The sequence below is a fragment of the Dysidea avara genome, chromosome 8, assembly GCF_963678975.1.
Source record: "Dysidea avara chromosome 8, odDysAvar1.4, whole genome shotgun sequence".
NCBI classification, from domain to species: Eukaryota; Metazoa; Porifera; class Demospongiae; order Dictyoceratida; family Dysideidae; genus Dysidea; species Dysidea avara.
In genome coordinates, this window is record NC_089279.1 from 29,316,877 (window position 1) to 29,339,709 (window position 22,833).

The 22,833-nt window shown below is 37.9% G+C and overlaps 1 protein-coding gene across 1 annotated transcript; it reads right to left on the reverse strand.

Annotated features, from left to right (window-relative positions):
- Nucleotides 1-4,540: 4,540 nt before the first annotated feature.
- LOC136263597 (putative phosphatidylglycerol/phosphatidylinositol transfer protein DDB_G0278295) lies at nucleotides 4,541-6,979 on the reverse strand. The gene is made up of 5 exons (XM_066058222.1): nucleotides 6,847-6,979; nucleotides 6,439-6,537; nucleotides 5,696-5,821; nucleotides 5,594-5,643; nucleotides 4,541-4,802 (listed from the first exon to the last, which is right to left on the reverse strand). The coding sequence occupies exons 1-5, from the start codon at nucleotides 6,947-6,949 to the stop codon at nucleotides 4,716-4,718; spliced, it is 465 nt and encodes a 154-aa protein (XP_065914294.1). The 5' UTR covers nucleotides 6,950-6,979; the 3' UTR covers nucleotides 4,541-4,715.
- Between the last annotated feature and the right edge of the window lie 15,854 nt (nucleotides 6,980-22,833).

Below are 22,833 nucleotides of genomic sequence, written 5' to 3' on the forward strand. Positions count from 1 at the left end.
TACATTGTCCAAAAGATGGTTAGAGTCCCAATGGCGGATTCAGGATGGGGCATTTGGGGCAAATGCCCCCCCCCCCCCCCCCCCCATTCTCACCTTGCAGAGAAACCAACCACACTTCTGAGTCTGATTAAAATACTAAACCTTTAATATGTCAAGCCAAGATCAGTTTAAACAACTCATGAAAATATGCACATTTTACTAGCATTTATTGCAAATTGACCTGAAACCAAGGTGAACCAAAGTCAAAATAGCTGTGAAATTGTCATTCAGCACCTTTGTACATACTAAGCGCCTCTACAGTTAATTATCGTATTGATGTTGCTTAGGACACCCAGAGCCTTTTAAACAGCTTTTAAGACTTCACAACCATCTGCAAAGGCCAAAATGATAAAAATCAACAGTGAGACACTGCTAAGAGGTAATTATTTGCTGTTTCAAAAATGTAGCAATTAACAAGAGAATCTGGCTCTCCCCAACCACCTACAACTTAGCCTGTTTGTGCCCCTCCCCTTGCCAGCTCCTGGATCCGCACCTGAGTCCCATATTAAAATGAACTCTTGTTATATGCTTACATGGACTCTTGATAATAATGGCTATACTGATGTATTTAGCTTTCAGGTTGCGTATACAAGGTATTCTTTTATCTGCCAGTATAAATTGCTATTCCATGCACTATGAGGCCTAAGGCTCTAGCTACACACTAAGAATCAAATTATATAATGTTCTACACAATGATAAGATAATTGCCAGAGCAGAGTTTATGGTTATAGTATCAGCAAAGAGTTTTGAATATTAATTGAGATGTTTTATTTAAGTGCATTTTGACTGTTCCTCCTATAATTATTGTTCAGTTATCAGATGTCTTGTTGGTTTCCCTCCATCCTCTTTACTGATCCCTCTTTATTGATTCTATATGACTAGAAAATCTGTACACCTTGTCAATCCAGTTACAACAGTTGATCTAAATTATGATGATGATGCAGTTATTGAGACAAAGAGATGCATAGTGTTTCCCTACAGTGCCACAACACACAAACACTTGAAATGTAATCTGAGACTTATGTGTATATAGCTGCAGTGAACTAAGTAAGATCACTATAGCTGCTGGTAAGCATTGCGTCTTATTACCATCCATCAGTGCTTGTGCAATAAATTGTCTGTATTATGAATTCAGTCAAAATTATGCATAGCTAGCTGTGTAGTAATTTATTAGGCACCCAGTTAATGCTTAAGTTTGAGCATAAGATGCCTGAAGTATTTACCACAGATATATTTTGTAAATAATATTATTAAAAAAAGATAAATATACTCTAATAGAACAGTCAATGGCCAGCTGTGTAGTAATTGTGAACTAATTAGGCACTTGCTAAGTATGAGCATAATCTAAAGCATTTACCACAGATGAGATATTGTAAAATTTTGTTAATAGTAAATGAATGCCACAGTAAACATAGATCTATACTCTAATAGAACAGTCTGTCTATTCTACACTGTAAATTTGTACTTCCAAATTTACACAGTGAACAGTGTCTGTAATGTGCATGCCTTTGTCAAACACAATGACAGGTACACATGTTTGACTCTCCAAGATAATAATACTATTCCAAATATCAGTCATCTAAATGTTACCATTTTAACAATTTTGTTGTTCCACCAGTGAGACTATCACTATAACAAAAATGAGTGATATCCACCCCAAAACCACCTTCGCTGTAAAAAAAGGCGTGTCCAAGAAACTACAAGTACCTGTAATCCAATATAATTTAAAACAGCTCAGTTGTAGGGAAAGACTTCATGAAAGTAAAAATAACTGGTAACTTAAAGAGCTGATATCTGGAGTGGCCAAGAATCAAACTACTTATACAAATTATTTTTAATCCGTGCAAAAACACCTAGCATTGGCTGTAAAAAAAAGTGCACCCATGAAAGTAACTGGCAATTGAAATAGCTGATATCTGAAGCGGCCAAGAATGAATGCTGATATACAACCAATTGGAATTAACAAAAAGTTTAACATTGAACCTTTATCTTTCAGCTGTGTTCTACATTCACTCTTGCTGCATCATAAATTGATTTCTTTTAACTCTAATTGGCTGGTAATTTGGCCGCTTTTTTTAATATTCAGTGTATAGAGCAAAAAAAGGGGGGCCAAATTACCAGCCAATTAGAGTTAAAAGAAATCAATTTATGATGCAGCAAGAGTGAATGTAAAACACAGCTGAAAGATAAAGGTTCAATGTTAAACTTTTTGTTAATTCCAATTAGTTGTATATCAGCATTCATTCTTGGCCGCTTCAGATATCAGCTATTTCAATTGCCAGTTACTTTCATGGGTGCACTTTTTTTTACAGCCAATGCTAGGTGTTTTTGCACGGATTAAAAATAATTTGTATAAGTAGTTTGATTCTTGGCCACTCCAGATATCAGCTCTTTAAGTTACCAGTTATTTTTACTTTCATGAAGTCTTTCCCTACAACTGAGCTGTTTTAAATTATATTGGATTACAGGTACTTGTAGTTTCTTGGACGCGCCTTTTTCTACAGCGAAGGTGTTTTTGGGGTGGATATATAATACATATATTTATTACAGAACTCTCTACATGGTGAACACTCTACAAGGTGACTTCTTCTAGCTGATCTCTCTACAGGGTGAATTGTTTGCAGCTGAACTCTCTACAAGGAAACTTCTTCTAACTGATCTCTGTACAGGGTGAATTGTTTGTAGCTGAACTGTCTACAAGGTAACTTCTTCTAACTGATCTCTCTACAGGGTGATTTGTTTGTAGCTGAACTCTGTACAGGTGATTTGTTTGCAGCTGAGCTCTTTACAAAATGGTTTCTTTGTAGCTGAACTCTCTACAAGGTAACTTCATCTTTCTACTGGGCGATCTGTTTGTACAGTAACTGAATTTTCTACAGGGTGATTTGTTTGCAGCTGAACTCTCTACATGGTGGTTTCTTTGTTGCTGAACTCTCTACAAGGTGAATTCTTCTAGCTGATCTCTCTACAGGGTAATTTGTTTGCAACTGAACTCTGTACAAGGTGCTTTTTTGTAGGTGATCTCTCTGCAGGTTGATTTATTTGCAGCTGATCTCTCTAAAGGGTGATTTGCTTGTAGCTAAACTCCTTACATTGTGTCTAGTTTCTAGCTGATCTCTCTACAGGGTGATTTGTTTGTAGCTGATCTCTCTAACAAGGTGATTTGTTTGTAAATGATCTCTCTGCAGGTTGATTTGTTTGTAGCTGAACTCTTTACAGGGTGATTTGTTTCTAGATGATCTCTCTACAGGGTGATTTTTTTGTAGCTGACCACTCTTCAGGGTGATTTGTTTCTAGCTGATTGCTTTACAAGTTGATATGTTTGTAGCTGAAATCTCTACAGGGTGTATTGCTTGTAGCTGAACTCCTTACATTGTGTCTAGTTTCTAGCTGATCTCTCTACAGGGTGATTTGTTTGTAGCTGATCTCTCTACAAGTTGATTTGTGTGTAGCTGATCTCTCTGCAGGTTGATTTGTTTGTAGCCGATCTCTCTACAGGGTAATTTGTTTGTAGCTGAACTATCTATAAGGTGATTTGTTTGTAGCTGATCTCTCTGCAGGTTGATTTGTTTTAGCTGAACTCTCTACAGGGTGATTTGCTTGCAGCTGAACTCTTTACAGAATGGTTTCTTTGTAGCTGAACTCTCTACAAGGCAACTTCTTCTAGCTGATGTCTCTACAAGGTCACTAGTTTATAGCTGAACTCTCTACATTGTGGTTTCTTTGTAACTGAACTCTCTACAAGGTGACTTCTTCTAGCTGATCTTTCTACAGGGTGATTTGTTTGTAGCTGAACTCTCTACAAGAAAACTTCTTCTAGCTGATCTCTCTACAGGGAGATTTGTTTGTACCTGAACTCTCTACAGGTGATTTGTTTGCAGCTGAACTCTCTACATGATGGTTTCTTTGTAGCTGAACTCTCTATAAGGTAACTTCTTCTAGCTGATCTTTCTACAGGGAGATTTGTTTGTACCTGAACTCTCTACAGGTGATTTGTTTGCAGCTGAACTCTCTACATGATGGTTTCTTTGTAGCTGAACTCTCTATAAGGTAACTTCTTCTAGCTGATCTTTCTACAGGGAGATTTGTTTGTACCTGAACTCTCTACAGGTGATTTGTTTGCAGCTGAACTCTCTACATGATGGTTTCTTTGTAGCTGAATTCTCTACGAGGTAACTTCTTCTAGCTGATCTCTCTACAGGGTGATTTGTTTGTAGCTGAACTATCTACAAGATAACTTGCACACATATTTATTTTCACATAGCTGGTATTTTTTGGTATATATTTTGTATAGTTTTCCATTGTCAACAGCAGTGGCCATGCATGGGTTCATAGATTTGCTAATCAGTATACGTGGTACAAAATATTACTAACAATCAACAGACAAACTTGACAATACTATATAATTTTAGAGTATGTATTTTTGCACAGTGCTCAGTCCTTATATGGCACTTTTTAAAAAATGATGTTCTCAAGTTATCTCTTGTCACTAAGAATTGTTGTGATAATAAAAAGAGGTTTACTTATTTATATTTTATCTTAGTAAGCAGACTATGTACGCATGTATATGAATTAAAGCACCAACTTTGTTGCCATAAATGTGCACATTTCTGTATTGAAATGTAAACATTGCAATTGGATGAAACACTGAAGTAGTATCTTATGCTTTATCATAGTTAACCAGTAATCACACATCCACCCAGTAGACAGAGTAATTCATTGTTCATCTGATCTGTTGCTGTACCAGTGAAGGTGTAGTTGCCCTGCAGCATATAAAAATATGCATATTATGTTAGTTAACAGTCATATTTGTTGAAACACACATGCATGCACGCACGCACACACACACACACACACACACACACACACACACACACACACACTGCTTGAAGTTTCTTAGTTTACTAGAGTGGTATATTCCCAGTATATGGAACAGTTAATTGTTTGTTATTTTAGTAGTTTTTCAGTAAATCCACATTCACTGATGTTTTACTGAGAGTTTAAAAGTTAGTAAAACAGTTATGTTCCTTATACTTAAAGTTACTGACATTTTACTATCAGTATAACTGGGTACAACTACAGTAAAGCATCTTAACAAATAAGTAAACTAAGAACCTTCAAGCAGTGACACACACACACACACATTCACACTCTCACTGGGGAGGGGCACACACACACTCGTATATACACAAAATGCAAATTCCCAGATATGGTCTTGCATACCCAGTAAAATACTGGGCCACCTCAAATGCTATGAATTGGTACTGGCAAATCCTGGGGCAAGACCATTAAACTACATTACTATCCCACAAATTAAGGACTGTACTGTGTCTAGACCTGAATGTTCCCCATTATGTGATACATGGACAGTCACACTCACAAATATACATACACATGTGCGCGCGCACACATACACACACACACATACACACACAATTTCTAACTATATAGATATTGCAATTGTGTACATACATGTACATGTTTGTGTACATGTTTGTGTACATGTGTGTGTGTGTGCGTGCGTGTGTGTGTGTGTAGATGTATATTGCTGTACCGGAATTGCATGACGTGGGACTTCCTTTGACACATTGTATTGTACATCCCCTGTAGTATACCAATATGCATGGCTACATGAATAACTTGGTGACAGACTTACCTACTACTAGTGGACATAATACTCCTATATATGACAGTATGTAACACAAGTCATATGTCTCTCTCAATGGTGGAAAGTTGTTGAATCGAGCTTCTCCATATATCCTACCACTATTTACCTTTTCCACTATACGTATTATAAGATAACATCATTAATAAATAAAGTACATTGTCACACACACACACACACACACACACACACACACACACACACACACACACACACACACACACACACACACACACACACACACACACACACACACACACACACACACACACACACACACACACACACACACACACACACACACACTAGTTGCATACTGTCTGTCCTTTATTATGCATGATGACTACATAATGGGCGTTATATAGTAAGTGCACATACAAAGCTAGCTGTTATTTTCATATAGCTTAGAGCTACAGGTGTATGCATAAATTATTCTACTTTGCATTAGTATACACATGTATCATTATAGGTTGAAGTATATACATGTGTTTTTACATTAACATATTTGTTCAGTCTGGATATTCAAGCCATTTCTCAGTAGATGAGAGCATGTTATAGTAGCCAGAGCCCATAAGCTCATATACATCTTTTATTTCATGGTATAAACAAGAGTACACCATAATACATTTACCATGAATGTTATGTCATGACATGCAACTGACTGTAATAATGTCCCCAGTATGTATGTGTATGCACAAAGACTGTATAATTATTATATATATATATATACTAACGTATTGTTCCACTCAATAGTATCGTTATATTTTTGCCAAGTTCAGGAGGAATAGGATAGATATCCACCTTCACATTTTGTATCTGTGCATTCTGCTTTGCTACATCAAGCCAACATACATAATTATTATGGTAAATATGCATACATACAACCACACAAAAATACATTGTTGACACACACTACAGCACCACACCTGTATGCACACATTGTTTTATACATGATGTAATCTGTGCACACTTTCATACAGAATTTACACATAGAAATACAATACGTAAGCAAATGCAATATGCATGTGTGTATCCAAAAATCACAAATAATGTGTAACCACATTTTAGACAAATACACAAACGGTACATAAATACTGCATTGCAATGTCATCTTATATAGATTTTAACATGTAACACTCAACTGCAAGACTCTGCCCAGCATTTGATTTGAACTCTCCCCTGTTCTGTGTTATGTATACTTGAGGTAAGCAGAACTAAAGTTACTATGAAGTTTATATAACTCATATCACCAGCTACCCGTATGTAATGGCACTGTGCAAGCCTCTTTCTCTGTTTATAATGTTATTCAGCTCTAATGTTGTTGCACTATTGATAGTATTGAACTTGAAAGTTAGTACAGTCAAATGCACTATATAATTCAAAAGATGATTACAATAGCTTATGCATTGTTGAAAGATGGTCCTATAGCTATACAGTAGTATTATTGTACCATGAGTGCATGCATAATGGAATGGTGACAATTATACAGGCTCTGCCTTCTGTGGTCCCCCTCCAGTACCTAACTGGTAAAGTTGATAATAGATAATAAACAAATGACAAATCTATGGTCTGCATGGAGGCAAATGCCCTCTATACTTCTTCCAAGTACTATGCTACGGCTATACCCTCCAAACACATCTAGTATAAACAAATACTGCCATGTACAAAGAGGCTATGTGTAATGTGTACAGTTTTTTAGGCACTTTGTCCTGTATCTCAATTAATTTAACAAACAGACACTGCACTGCACAATTTCATATAAAGTAAACTTCAGCATATCACATTAGTATTTTATTACATATAAAAGGCTATGTAGAGTCTGGGGAAAAATTATTACATAGAAGCTGCATAGTTAAGTTTCGGTTACTACTTTTTATACCAGTGTATATGCAAAATGATTGTGGGTTTTAGTTTAATTTAATCAACAAGTCACTACTTGTTTTGTACACAAATAATCTTATCAAACAACAGACAGACCAACAGTACAGTTACTTCACCAGAGGACGGTTTTTGTTCACCTTTAAAAGTATGTATTGAGGCACAGTGATATTATTTAATGGAGTTACACTACCGTTCTAGGTTGTTTCTTTTGGCCCTAAAGTATGCAATCAGAAGCTAGCGCTGGAGTACATTCTTCCATGAAAACTGCAAGCCTCAATAGGTCCAATACATTTTTGATCTTTTTTAAAATTCTCTGATTGTGCAACCATACCGTATCTCCTAATAAACAGTGTACTGGTAAATAGACCAAAGCCTGTCCTACGTGCTGGTGGTGGACTAGGAGTAATCATGGTCCTGAGTAGTGAAGCGATAAAGTTAATTGCATTTTTGGGCTGATAATGATAGCGATAATGTGAAAAACCATGATTAAAGTTTGCTACTGACTAAGTTTTGATTTTCATCACAAGGAAAGAGTCCTTACTGGTTTATTGTACTGTTACACCTATCACTTTGCACCAATCGCAAGTATTAATAGCACCTTATGACCACAAACCCATGTCACTTTTATTGTTTCATAGGATCACCTTGACAGATTAATCCCAGACCACCACCAGCATGTAGGGCAGGCTTTGGTTTATTTCAGTACACTAGGATATATGGTATGGTTACACAGCCACAGAATTTTTAAAAAGAGTTAAATGTACAGGAGCCTATTGAGGTTGTGGTAGTTTGGTTACAAAAATATACTCCAGCTGTCAATTAAGAATCCCTACAAGTTAATGAATACTTCTATGAAAAATGAAATGGCCTATATATATATAAGACAATGCTTGCAAGCTATACTGTAACAGAACAGTCAAACTTTACATTTCCTTTTTAATAGCCTCAAATCAATAATAGGTTTTCACCATATGGAAATTTTCCTGGGGACAGCCCTTCAAGAATCACTTTTGTATATACTTAAAATTGCACTGAGTAAATTTCACTGTCAAAGTTGGCCCCCTCACCTACACACACACACACTCACACACACACACACACACACACACACTCCCACTTGCACACGCACATGCACACGCACACGCACACACACACACACACACACACACACACACACACACACTCACTCACACTGTACAACACAGTGGTTGCTACTTATAGTGCTTTAATAGTGTTAATAGCCTGTGGTTAATTAACATGGTTATGTGGATATACAAAGTTAAAGATAATGGCAGAGTACATACAAATCAGACTGTAATGGTGTGCGCTATATTAGGGTGTTTCGCGTACAAATGCACATGTCCATATTTATACAGAGTTGTTTGGTAATGAGACTGATGCTAAACCAATTGGTACAAGCATCACTACTTCATGTGACAACTTCCAGTAAATCTACAAACATACCATGTAAAAGTAGCTCAGGGAAATGCATGATATAGTGCAGTCACACATTGCTATTATACATGTACTCTTATAAGCTTGTGTATTATACTACACAAGTGAGAATACATGTAATTTCACATACACTATATATGTAGTGAAGCAGTAGGTCTATAGTTCTTGACTGGTTTCCTTCTTGTCAGGGGTGGTGGAGCAGATTACAGTGTGTGTGTGTGGGAGAGTGTGTGTGTGTGTGTGTGTGTGTGTGTGTGTGTGTGTGTGTGTGTGTGTGTGTGTGTGTGTGTGTGTGTGTTAGAGTTGCACCGATGTAAGATATTAGCCGATGTTCCGATAGCCGATAAATGAGAATCTTTTAGTGCCGATGTCACTAGCCGATCCGATATATCATAACTATATTTACTGTAGTAATAAAATAATATGTCACCAACAAAACTGAAAAAGCATACAATATTTAGTTTACTAACAAAACGTTGTCGGTGTAGTGATCTTTTTCTTGTTTCTTTCAGCTGTTTAGGCTCTTGGTTTGCCCTTTTTTTCCGAATACTCTTTGTAGACTTCTGGATGATTAGTTTGCAAATGTTGCACGAGATTACTGGTAGTGAACGACTTCGTTGTGGTGCCATCCCTTGCAACACACACCTGGCATTTGCCACACACGGCAAACTTGCTATCCTCAGCGACAGAAAAGAATTTCCATATAACAGACATTTTTCTCTCGCTAGTCGCCATTTTCACAGAACAATCGAGAACAATAGCAAATTACAATGTATCCGGGCGTGCGTAAATCACGTGTGCATATACTGTATCGGCTCATACAGTACAATTTAATCTGATACCGATGTGCTAATTTAGTGCCGATAATCGGGTTTTCCGATAACCGATCCGATTATCGGTGCAACTCTAGTGTGTGTGTGTGTGTGTGCGTGCGTGCGTGCGTGCGTGCGTGCGTGCGTGCGTGCGTGCGTGCGTGCGTGTGAGTGTTTGCAACCATACTATTTTGTTCATGTGCAGTAGCTGTATATGGCAAGCTGTTCATTTCAAAAATACGTCCTTATTAAAATATATTATCATTGTATATAGTGCAAATGGCAACTTTATGTTGGCTTGTTGAACCTTATGTTGTGATTAGCTTGACATTAATGTGTCAATGTATCAACCTTATGTTAACTTGTTGAACCTTACATTGTGAGAACTGAACCTGACATTAGTGTGTCAACCTTACTTTGCTTTTAACCTTAGGTTCACTAACACACTGAAAACTCAAACAGATGAAAATGACCCACTGATGATGGGTTGTTTTACCTACAATTCAAACAACACAATTTTTGGATTGTAATAACTGTCGATATTTTCAGTCCATTTCACTTTAATAATACCAGTTGTTTTAACTTTAATCAAATGGTTAGATCAATCCATCATAAATCATGTCAAAATAATCTAAACGGTTGAAACTACAACTTCACACTGGTGAATTCAACCTGTAAAAAGTCACTTTGATTGTTTGTTTCTGTTTGGATTAAATTACTGTAAAATTAAAGTTGAATTGACAAGACTATAGTGGAAATGACCCTCTAACCTTGGGTGGTTTTACCTGCAATCAATTTGATCTATCAATGAAAGTATATAATCACAAGTAGTCTAGCTATGAAATAGAACCATAACACACAGTTTCATTTCATACTCGTATTTTACTTTTTAAGGTTACCATTTTGTAGGGCTGAGCGATATTATCGTTTTAGTGATATATTGCGATATTTTGAAAGTATCGATATCGTGATATTTTGTTATTAACTATCATGATACCATGCCTATACATTAATGTCATTAAAAATCCCAGTACCCTGCCCAGTACTAGGCTACAAATCCTTGTAAGTCATACTGGTTACCCCTGCAAAGAGGTGTGAACACCATAACATAACCTCAAAGCATGTGTTACAATAACTGTTATATACTGTAAACAAGGATGACAGTGGCTAGTTTGATGCTACCTTTAAAGACTTCCAGCAGGAATACTGAGCAATACACTATGTAGCACCAGCTACGATTGCCTTATTTGTAAGTATCGTGAGCTATTCAGTATTGTGAATAGTGGCTTTAGTATTGATCGTGATACTAAAATGGCAGTCTACCATTTTGTATTAATAATTTAACAACCCAGTGGCGGAATCAAGGGGAGGGGGTAGGCATAGGGGGCATGTGCCCCCTCCAAAAAAAACTTCAAGCAAGATCAAGATACTGTAATAGAGCAGTCAGTCAAATACTCTAATAGAACAGTCACCGCATGTAACATTAAGAATTGTTAAGTATATAAGAAAACTGGTATCTGCAGCACCATCCTTTTTATTTTTATTTAACCACTAATAACCTGCTATGAATTGTGCAGATAAAGTACATGGTCCTCTGTATGTCATATGACAATTGCCTCATATAACTGAACTATGACTGTCACTGATCGTGATCTCTACAGCTCTTGACCACCTAGCTAGCATACCACCTAGCTAGCATCAGTGTTGGGAGTAATGCATTACATAAGTAACGCGTTACATAATATTATTACTTTTGTGGTAACTAAGTAATATAACGAAATACATTATAAAAACAGGTAATATAACTCAATATTACTTAAAAATGTAACGCGTTACCTAAGTAATATAGTTACTGTAACGAGTCTAATATTACATAATATTATTACTACAAGTAACGAAGTTACTAATTTCGTTAGTTATCCTCTGAGTAACGCCTAGCCACAATGAAGTAATGAAGCCTACTGAATGAAGCTTATTCACCAGCTTCTTACTTATAACCAAGATTTGCACATTGTCCAACAACGCAATCATGCCACGTGATAAAGTGGTAGTTTCACACGTGACAGCTTAAGGCTGTGGACACAAAGTAATATAATATGTAATATTATTATAGTTACTTTATTTTATGGGTAATATGTAACTGTAACTAAATAGTTCAGTTGCAAGTAATATGTAATATGTTACTAGTTACTTTTACAAAGTAACTTGCCCAACACTGGCTAGCATCATTTATTACTATTAGATATTTGTGCATATAGCTGCTCTACATCAAAATTTCAGTTCTGAAACATATAAAGTACCTTTAGCTTCTTGGGGCTACGTCCCCCAGACCCCCTGCGGCGTATCTACAGCAGGGCTTTGTAGCTAAACTTTGCTAGTGCCCTACCAAGCTGAAGACAACGAAACCCACAATCACCAGCTTTTCATGGATCATTGCATTATCTAACAAGTGAAACTTATTCTATACTAAATTACTCCCCAAATGATAATTATTGAGCTGTCACGAAGCCAACATTTACGACACTTCTAATTAACGCCCACCAATTAAGCACTTGATTAAATTACCTGCTGTTGGTGATATTGATAAGGACTATTGTTCTTGTAGCTTGCAATTATCATATCTATAGATCCTTGTAACGTTTCATCATGCATAAGGTGTATAGTGTTGTCTTAGTCTCGTGTAGCCAGGTGGCCTTTTCTTTCTTTTGTGTGGGGGCGGGGAAAGAAAAGGTTCTGGTGCACATCCGTTGTCACAACTTTTTTTTGGAATCGACCAAATAGTCTTTTTTTCAAAATGTTATTTAGACAGGGAGACAGCATCAGCAAAAGCTGTTTTTCAGCTGTGCCCTGAACAAGACAAAAACAATATAGGTACATATATACACACAATTAACTAAATATGACTTAAATAAGCTAGCTTAAAGCTATTTAATGAGTTCATCTCGGTGATTGAGGTAGGCAGGCTGTTCCATATAGTCAATCAAACGTGAGATTCCATTCAAATTTCGTTCTCTTTGGCCCATTTTCACGTGACACCATAGAAATTGGTGACCACGGATGTGCAATCCGCGATACAGACGATTGCGGAATCTATGCAACACAGGAAGTCAATGGAAACGTGAGCTTGTTACGTAATTCGGCACCTTTTCAAAGCAAATGGATCACGTTTTCGGTTTTCGCTTGACGGTTTTTGTTGGGGATTCGCTAAGTTCACTCGATTGGATGCCCCGGTATGTCACATCCAGATTTCCTACTGTAGTTGTTGCTCTCTCTCTCTTCGACTTTAGGGCACGCATCTAGTAGTTGCCGCAAGTAGTCGACTTTAGGGAATGCGTCCAGTAGTTGCCGCGAGTAGTAGACTTTAGGGGAAGCGTCCAGTAGTTGCCACGAGTAGTAGACTTTAGGGGAAGCGTCTATATATAGTAGTATTAGCGTTAGGGTTAGGGTTAGAGTTCAGCTTTGGTTTCTTCTTCACCTTTAGGGTTAGGTTCTTCTTACTATATACAGCTTATTTCGTTAGTCACATTTATAAGATACAAAAGAAGGGAATCAAGGGAGCTAGCAGCGGTAGCATAATCGGTAGAACACTGGACCATCACACGGGGATCCTGGGTTCGATCCCCCTTCAATATTGCACCTTTTTTTTCGCCTTTTTGGTTCACCGTTTTTTGTCTAAGTTCTGTAGGGTTATGAAATAGGGTGAAAAGAGTGATCTTCTGGTGGCATGGAATCGAGTGAACTTAGTAAATCCCGTTTTTGTTGCAAAGATCGCGCAATCGTCTGTACTGCAGTCCTCCAAGTTCTTGCAATGCAAAGCGTCATGCGCTATACAAGCATGTACGTGCGCAGCTGTGGAACAGTGGATCTTGAGTGACGGCCACCAACCCACAGGACTTCAAGCATGCCTACGCATACAAATCGACAGCCTCAGAACATTACAGGTGTAGTTAAAGAACTTTTTTTTTATTAGGTAAAGAACTGCGCATACTGACACAATATTAGCGCATGACGCTTTGCATTGCAAGAACTTGGAAAACCGCAGTACTGCTGATTGCACGAATCTTTAAAAATTGCGTGACGCATGCGTGTATGCGCACACAAGATTTAAAAACATTTTGTTTCACGAAACAGGTTGCTGATGTCGGGGACTATGATTCCCAACGTAAGCATCTTGTTCCGTGAAACAAAACATTTAAAATCTTGTGTGCGCATACACGTATGCGTCACGCAATTTTTAAAGATTTATGCAATCAGCAGTAGCATCGTCGTTGAGCTATCCCAAGATTGTGGGGATTCTACTGCGCAGCTTCCGGATTGTTGTTTGGTGCAAATGATGTGATCTGCTGCATTTGCATCCTGTTACCATAGACATTTCAGTAGTAGCTATAGTAACAGGATGCAAATGACGCAAATATTAGCAAATCACGTCATTCATGCCAATCAACAATCCGGAAGCTGCGCAGTAGAATCCCCACAATCTCGGGATAGCCCAACGACGATGCTATATTATGTTCACCAGACCCTTTTCTTTCCCGCCCCACACACACAAAAAAAGAAAAGAGTCTGGCTACGCGAGACTAGTGTTGTCTTGTTCTAATTTAATTATTTATGCCGGTAGCTTATAGTAGGCATTCCAGTATCCGAGATTTTTTAATTTAAAAATTCTCCGTTTTTTCCCCAATAGATCCCTGGCACAAAATAACAACTCGTGTTTAACTTGGGATTGCTCCGTCGTCCGAGCTCCAATGAGGATGAAAATCGCTGTGGGGTTTGTCCACACGCTGATCATCATGAAAATCTTAGTTTTACCGTGCGCCATAGGCGGCGGAAAGGGGGGGCTAGGGGGCTAAAGCCCCCCCTCAGAATGATATCACACCGAAATTATCTTTCTTGGAGTGGGGTTGAAAACCGTGATAAAGATCGAGATACTCTAATAGAGCAGTCACTCTAATAAAGTAGTCAGTGTGTAGCGAGCTATGTAAGGATTTTTATGTTGTTTATCAGCTAGAAATGGTAGCTGTAGTGCGGTGGAAAGCTCTTGTCAGTTGGTTGTGACCTTTTTTTTTTTTTCTTTTGGTCTCACCTTACCAAACTATAGAAATAAGTCTGGGTCAGCCCAGCCCCCCTCATATCAACTACTTCCTCCGCCGATGTCGTGCGCGTTACATATAGATAAGTTTTGTGTTGTCTTATAATTTATTCAAGCCTTGTAATGCATGTACAATACTTCAAAACTTTTAAAAACGTACTGCCGGGTGGAAGGTAGTTACTGGTGCTTACTTTAAAGTGCGTAGTTACTTCACTCGGGTTAGCGATTGTCAGCTCCAGAGCAATTTTCTGATGGCTGTGTCATCAGCTCAAAGTATAAACCACTTCAAAGCTGGCATGACAATGCAATAATTGAAACCACAGCTCCACCTTAGGTATTGTTGCATCATTGTGCCACCTCCACTTTAGTTGTTTACTTTTTATAAGTTGTTAACTTGATGTTTTTACTAACTTGAGATAGCCACTTGCCTATGGGTATACACCATTATATTGAGAAGTGTGCAGTAGGTGAAACATATTTGCTCACCACAAAGCATACAAAGATTGCTGAGATCCAATAAGACCTGAAGTTACTCTCATTACATGTACAAACTTGCAGCTAGAAGCAACTGCAGTTTCAAGATAGTCCAGATTACTAGATGGCTTCCTGATTCAATTGTGCCGTTTTCCCATTAAAATGTATGGGGAGGCCCGGAGAAAAAATGTACCGTTTTTCAGTTTTTAAGCACTGTGCATGCCAACGTAGCTAATTCCAACACAACAAACTATATATTTCTGAGATCGGCAATCAATACTCTATCTATTGAGCATATAAAAAGCCCATTTTTCCAAAATTTAGAAATCGGGCTGGAATGCCTACTTATAGCTAGCTATCCAAATTGGAAGGGGTGGCACCAAAAGGCTAGGCCTGCAGGAGGGTGCTTCCCTAATGTTGTTCGTGTTACTGTGCAATTTGAACAGGGTATTATAAAATATAATATATATATATATTATAAATAAACTACTTCATAAAAATCTAAAAGCATGTTTTTGTTGATGAAATGGCCTCAGATGCCATATTGCAGCTGTTGAAATTCAAAAATTTTCTGGGTGGGGGATTATTATTATTATTGATTGTTGTGCAGACCTCAAAAAAAATGATGGGATGCCCTTACTTTTAGCAGCATATATAATTATACAGTGTCCTGGCTGAGGCCCTAGCTGTGCCCTACCAATAGGGAAAGTCCATGCAGATACGCCACTGCCCTGCTTCATGTACCTACTACTCTGGTGTGCAAGGGCGGATTTAGGGGGGTGCTTGGGTGGCTGAAGCTTTACAATGAGCAAGCTAGGAAGCTTCTAGAAGCTGTAGCTAGGGTCCGCAACGTGAAATTTCGACCTCCGAGAATCAACTACCAAACCACCCACAAATGCTAGGCTAGGTACTGTTAGGCGCAATCTGTGGATTTGCGCAGTTTATAAATTGCGCTGCGCATTTTGTGAATTCATAAAATGCGCAACAATTTATAAATTGCGCAGGTGTCGTACGGACATATGGCAAGGCGAGATGCGACACTGTACAGTTGTATCATAACCCGTACTATCGTTCCAAGTGTTGGATCACGAGATTTCCTCGTGGCATGCAGTGTATGAACGGTGTGAGTTTCACTATGAAGTTAGACTCGGAGATACGTCGAAAGAGGGTCACAGAGAGCTATTTGAAAGGTTCTATAGAGGAAGATATCTTGATCACAATCACACCACAACAGTAACGGAGGAGAAGGTGCAGAAGATAGCAGACGTTTTGAATAGAGTGGAAAGAAAGGATATTTCTAATACGTCGGACCTTGGCTGAAACAAAGAAGTTTATTTTGTTAAACTACCCACAGCTGAAGTTGGAAGATGTCCTATATTTGCCTGCTAACTGAAACAAAGGGAAAGAAACTAAACTGGTTTTGTTTGTTCCTGCCGTTCACAAAATTCTGTACTTACAGAATGAGAATGACCAAATCGTTTCAGTAGTTGCAACAGTTGAGAAATTTTATGACATAATAGAGCATGTGCATTCAACTGAAAATAAACATGTAGACTACAAGAAAATACTTACAGAGGTATGGAAGTATAGTGAATTGCGTATGCTATAATATTCTCAAGCATCACAAAAATTTATAGCCACTAGTCATAAGACCTGGACATTGTGGAGATGGATGGTAAATTATATACCAATATTCTATACTGAACTGGTTCCCAAGTTTGTAATCATGCCAAACTGTTGTGAAGTACAAGTCAGGCTGGATTTTAGCTGATATTTTTGCAAAAGACCAAACCTTTGTGATCCCCATAGGCATAGCAACCACCTATCAATTTATGGAGCCCATACATCTATCACTGAATTTTCTGATATATTAGTTTAGAAAAAGATTGAGACACTCTAATAGACAGTCATTTGTTCTAATGGAGCAATCAGTAAGTGATCTCAGAAGAAATCTGGAGGGGCATGCCGCCATACCCCCTAGTAAGACCATGTGTGTATTTTTCACATGGTACTTAGTTTACAACTACCTGGAACAGACCCCCTGCTACAGGCTTGATTTCTTCAACATTGCTTGGTACCTTAATTTGGCATACCGCAGTACTTATAATGTGAACATCATGGACCTACTTGAGTCTTCCTTTATGTATCTTTGCTGACAGTGGAAGGTGTTGATTTGTGGTAGCTAGCACCACTTAATGGCTTCCCTACATGTGTAACAGAAGTTATCTGTATTTTCTGTTACTGCATGTAGTGACTGGAATAGAATGGTTGCAGAGGAGCTTCCCATGCAATGCTGTGTAATTGGCTGAACATGGCTGAAAGCAAAGTGTAATAGCTTAATTATTGTTGGGGGCACGTTCAGATGAATACATCACCTGTTTCAGTTAACTATTTGATACTCTGTGCAGGCTACCCACTGAGTGAAACTCAACTATATAGCTTACATAATCCTTCGTTTAAAATGAAATGTATTGAAATACATTAGACTATGCCACAAAAATTGTTATAATTATGCACCTATTAATTACTTCAGCAATCATTTCAATATACATCATCACATTATGTGTACTCATTTGTGCATTAAGTAAACATGTACGTAAATAACCTTCTTGGTGAATAGTTGGATTTCTTGGTAAATCAGTGAATTTCTTTTCATAGTCTGTTGTATATACTGATGAGTTATGATGATGTATCACATGCATTAACAGATAATGTTTGTTTATTTAAAATCATTGGATGACTACTGCCATTCTTGTGGAATGATTAGTTTGGATGATGATATGACTGACATGGTGAGGTCTAGTTATGCAAACAAATTGTGTATTCACGTTTGTGAATTCCATAGGTCAGGTACAATATATAGTTGCTCATCAGGGGGTACCATGAACCGTGTTTAAGAAGACATGTGGTTACAGCCAGGCAAGATGAAAATGGATACAACTTTTCTAGGTCTTGCTGTTCATCAAATGGAGCTGTGCCGCTGTAACTCACTCATGTACTGGAGTATACTTAACTATATGTAACACAGCATACCTGATTATATGTTTGCACTAATAACTGTATCACACAGAGGTGGCATTATGTAACTATGTGTTGTGTTACATCTACATGCATGGGATAATGTAAGAGTGAAACTATAAGTACGTGTACCATTTAAACTGGACATTAAAGATACGATGTTGGACACAAGTTGCAATGCACCAAACCTTATCAGTGTGCTGATATACATTTCATTACTGGTGTAGTGTTTGTATGTGCTGGACAACTGCTTGAAAAAGTAAAACATGTAGGCTGGACTGTACACGTGCCCATCAATATTAGCTGATTGATGAGCCTGCTAGCTACCACAAATGCTGTAGTATGCAGAAGGCAACACAGAGAAGGACAGTATGCACCTTATCTAGGCAAGCTGCAGAGTACGCAAAGGAACCTTGGAGGGAGAGTTAGTCTACAATATAGCTATAGAATGCATCTTTATCCATGTCCCTTCAGCTAGTAGCAAACATATCAAGTTAAGGTGGTAAAAGAAGCCTGTTATCCTCCCTGAAAGTAACTATGATACGCACTTGAACCAGTCACTACTGAAGAAGGCGGTACGCTGAATGGACAAGCCAGAATCCAGTTCATAAAATGCGCAGCTCTTACAGTAGTTCACAAACTGCGCAACACTGAATTTATAAATTGTTGCGCATTTTATGAATTCACAAAATGCGCAGCGCAATTTATAAACTACGCAAATTCACAGATTGCGCCTAACACTAGTAACAGTACCACTTAGAAAATTCCAGATTGGCGTTATTTTTCATTAACGTCTTGTCGTGAAAATCGGCGAATATGCCTACAAATTACGAGATTTTTTGCTATATCTTCAAGGAAATGTCTTTTAAAGCTACAATAAGCGCTCTCAGCCTTTCTTACTAACTGTACTCTAAACTAAAACCATCAGTGGCTGCATTGTCTGGAGCAATTTCCAGCCGCAGCATCGCGAAAATGAAATTTCGGACTCGAAAAAAGTTTCGATGTCACTGGAGCACACACAGTAGCGATACCAAAGTAACCCTCCCAGGTCAAACTGGTCTGGCATGGATCTAACTACGACCACACCAAATATCATCGAATCCCAAAATTGTCTGCCATCTGGCTGAGCTCGACGGCTGTCAAAAATTCGTCAAAAATGCCGATTTCATTCACTGACGGGAACTTTTGCTAGCCAGATGTGCTAGTTTACTTCTCAAAAGCTTGCTAGACCCATAGCCTGGAGCGACCACAAAAACTGCCAAATTCCGATATCCACGAATTTTGCCAATATCAGTATTAGTATTAGTATTAGTATTAGTGATTTAGGATACATATAGGCAATGCCTGTATATGATCCTATTCTATAGCTAGCAAAATAAAATCAAACAATTTAAATTAGCTACCAGTCATGATCGATAGCAAACATTTGTGAGGAGAAGTGAGGAATATCGACCAATTTACAATGCGTTAAAGAAATTTTGCACACTAAACATGATGCTTTGCTTCTCTAAAGTCATGCTACATCCTTGTTTAGTTATATTCGTCCATAGGATGGCAATGGCAGCTCTCTTATCGAGGCCAAAATCCATCAAATTGCCCATCTCACCATTTGTCATCAGTTTTAGGAAGTTTTACAAGTCAAACATGCTGGTTTGCCTCTCTACATCTTTACTGGACGTTTCAATCACCTTCGTCTGTGTAGGCACCTTTCTTCAGTCTCTTGAAAATGTCAGAGCATACTTGGGCGCGGCGCAACCATCAACACCACTTACTGCTTATTTTGTTTCATTGATTCCACAAAAATCCAGCAGAAATATTACATAACCCAACTGGAGTTAGTCTAGTCATAGATAATATACCTACTGTCAGTAGGTATATTATCTATGGTCTAGTTTTGAATATCCACCCTTCGGAACTCTAGGAAATTTCGATTGTGGTTTTTGATAATCGGAATTTTCATTTCGGTAATCATTTGTATAAACATGTAGAGTACAATATTTAGAGCTAGACTAACTCCATTTGTGCTCTATTTCATTTCTGCTGGTTTTCCTGTCATTCTTGCGTGGAACCAATGAAACAAAATAGCTAAGCATTAACTGGTATTGATGGTTGCGCCCAATTGGTGTGCTCTGGCATTTTGAAGAGACTGAAGAAAGCTGTCTACACAGGCGAAGGTGATTGCATGGTCCAGCAAGGATGTAGAGAGGTAAACCAACATATTTGACATGTAAAACTTCCTAAAACTGATGACAAATGGTGAGATGGGCAATTTGATGGATTTTGGCCTCGATTAGAGAGCCGCCTGTGCCACCCTATGGACGAATATAATTAAACAAGGATGCAGCATGACTTTAGAGAGGCAAAGCATCACGTTTGGTGTGTAAAATTTCTTAAACGCATTGTAAATTGGTCAACATCGGCAAAATTCGTGGATATCGACATTTGGCAGTTTTTGTGGTCGCTAGAAGAGCTGCCAGACCAACCCTATGAATGAAAGCTACTGGCTATGGGTCTAGTAAGTTTTTGAGAAATAAAGTAGCACATATGGCTAGCAAAAGTTCCCGTCAGTGAATGAAATCAGTATTTTTGATGAATTTTTGATAGCCGTCGAGCTCAGCCAGATGGCAAACAATTTTGGAATTCGATGATATTTGGTGTGATAGTAGTTGGACCCATGCCAGACCAGTTTGACCTAGGAGGGTTACTTTGGCATCGCTACTGTGTGCTCCAGTGGCATCGAAACTTTTTTCGAGTCCGAAATTTCATTTTCGCGATGCTGCGGCTGGAAATTGCTCCAGACAATGCAGCCACTGATGGTTTTAGTTTAGAGTACAGTTAGTAAGAAAGGTTGAGAGCGCGTATTGTAGCTTTAAAAGACATTTCCTTGAAGATATAGCAAAAAATCTCGCAATTTGTAAGCATATTCACCGATTTTCACGACAAGACGTTAATGAAAATAACGCCAATCTGAAGTTTTCTAAGTGGTACCTAGCCTAGCATTTGTGGGTGGTTTGGTAGTTGATTCTCGGAGGTCGAAATTTCACGTTGCGGACCCTACTGTAGCACAGGTGCAGTTGCATTTTATACACATGTATGGGTAATGAAAAGAGCAAGGGGAATAGCTAATCTTATCCAAGAATTACTAAAAGGGGTTCAAAATTATACTTTTGGAATAAGTTATACCTTAGAACCTACTAAAATCGAAATACTCTAATAGAACAGTCAACTACTCTAATAGAATATCCATCATTAAAACTATAATTTTCAAGAAGTTACCAGAGTGTAAGCTGAAATTAAACCTATTCTTCTAGACCTGTGCACTGCTACCCTCACCATTGTACTAAACATCCTGCCATATATCAATAACTTTAGGTAAAAGATTTATACCTTTAATGTACTAAATTGTATAAAACATCATTAATTGAAAACCCATTTTGAAAACAACCTTTTCTGTCAAATAGTTTAGACTCTGCTACAAACTTGATTCTTGGGATGAAATGCTTCTCTTGCAAGTAAAACAATAGTCTTGTATAATAGTGAATTTCTAAAGTTCACAAGGCTGCAATATCTGAGAGCTGTCTGTTTTGTTTCCCTTACTTGATCATTTCCATGCTACATTTATCTAAATCTAGCAGCTTCTGGACTTCGCACTATCAAATCCCTTGAAACTCAACTTTAAGGTTAATTGATATAGCAGCATTTATGTTGTCATGATCATTGTTTGCTAAAAGGGGTTAGTTGTATTTGTAGACTAGTTGTAAAACAATTATGGTGATGGATGGATTCATCATTTTAAAAGTTAAATTGAAATAGCAATGTGCACCACAGAACAGTGGCTATATTGAATCCTGTGACAGTGTTTAAAATATTCTCCATGACTTTGCATTCAATTAGCTATACACTCTTTATTCTCTTTGACAAGCCACTATTATATATTTTTATTAAAATCCAAAAACATTGTATAGTTCTGTTTTTATTTAAAATTACTTCCAACTGAACTTATTCATCTTGTACCCACATTCGGTTAAAAATAGCTTCTAGATTCAATCTTGTGATAGCCATTCCTTAATTTCCAGGGGAGCATGCCACCAGAGCCCCCTATAGTTGGAGAATTCTATACATGTTGAGTGTACATGCACTCCACACACTAGTGAGTATACTTGCCCTCTTCACTCACACCTACCCTCTCTACTGTTTGGACAGCTAGTGTAGTCTGTAAATTATGCTATACTTCAAAACACTAAATTTGATCATGTCCAGCTGATACCCATACTTTCCACTACTAGTTCTTTAAGATGTTAGTCTAAGATTGAATTTTAGCTGCATGGATGCACCCTTTATTTCTATACTGACAAGCTGTAGGGTAATAATGGTATCACATAAACAAAGTGACATCATTT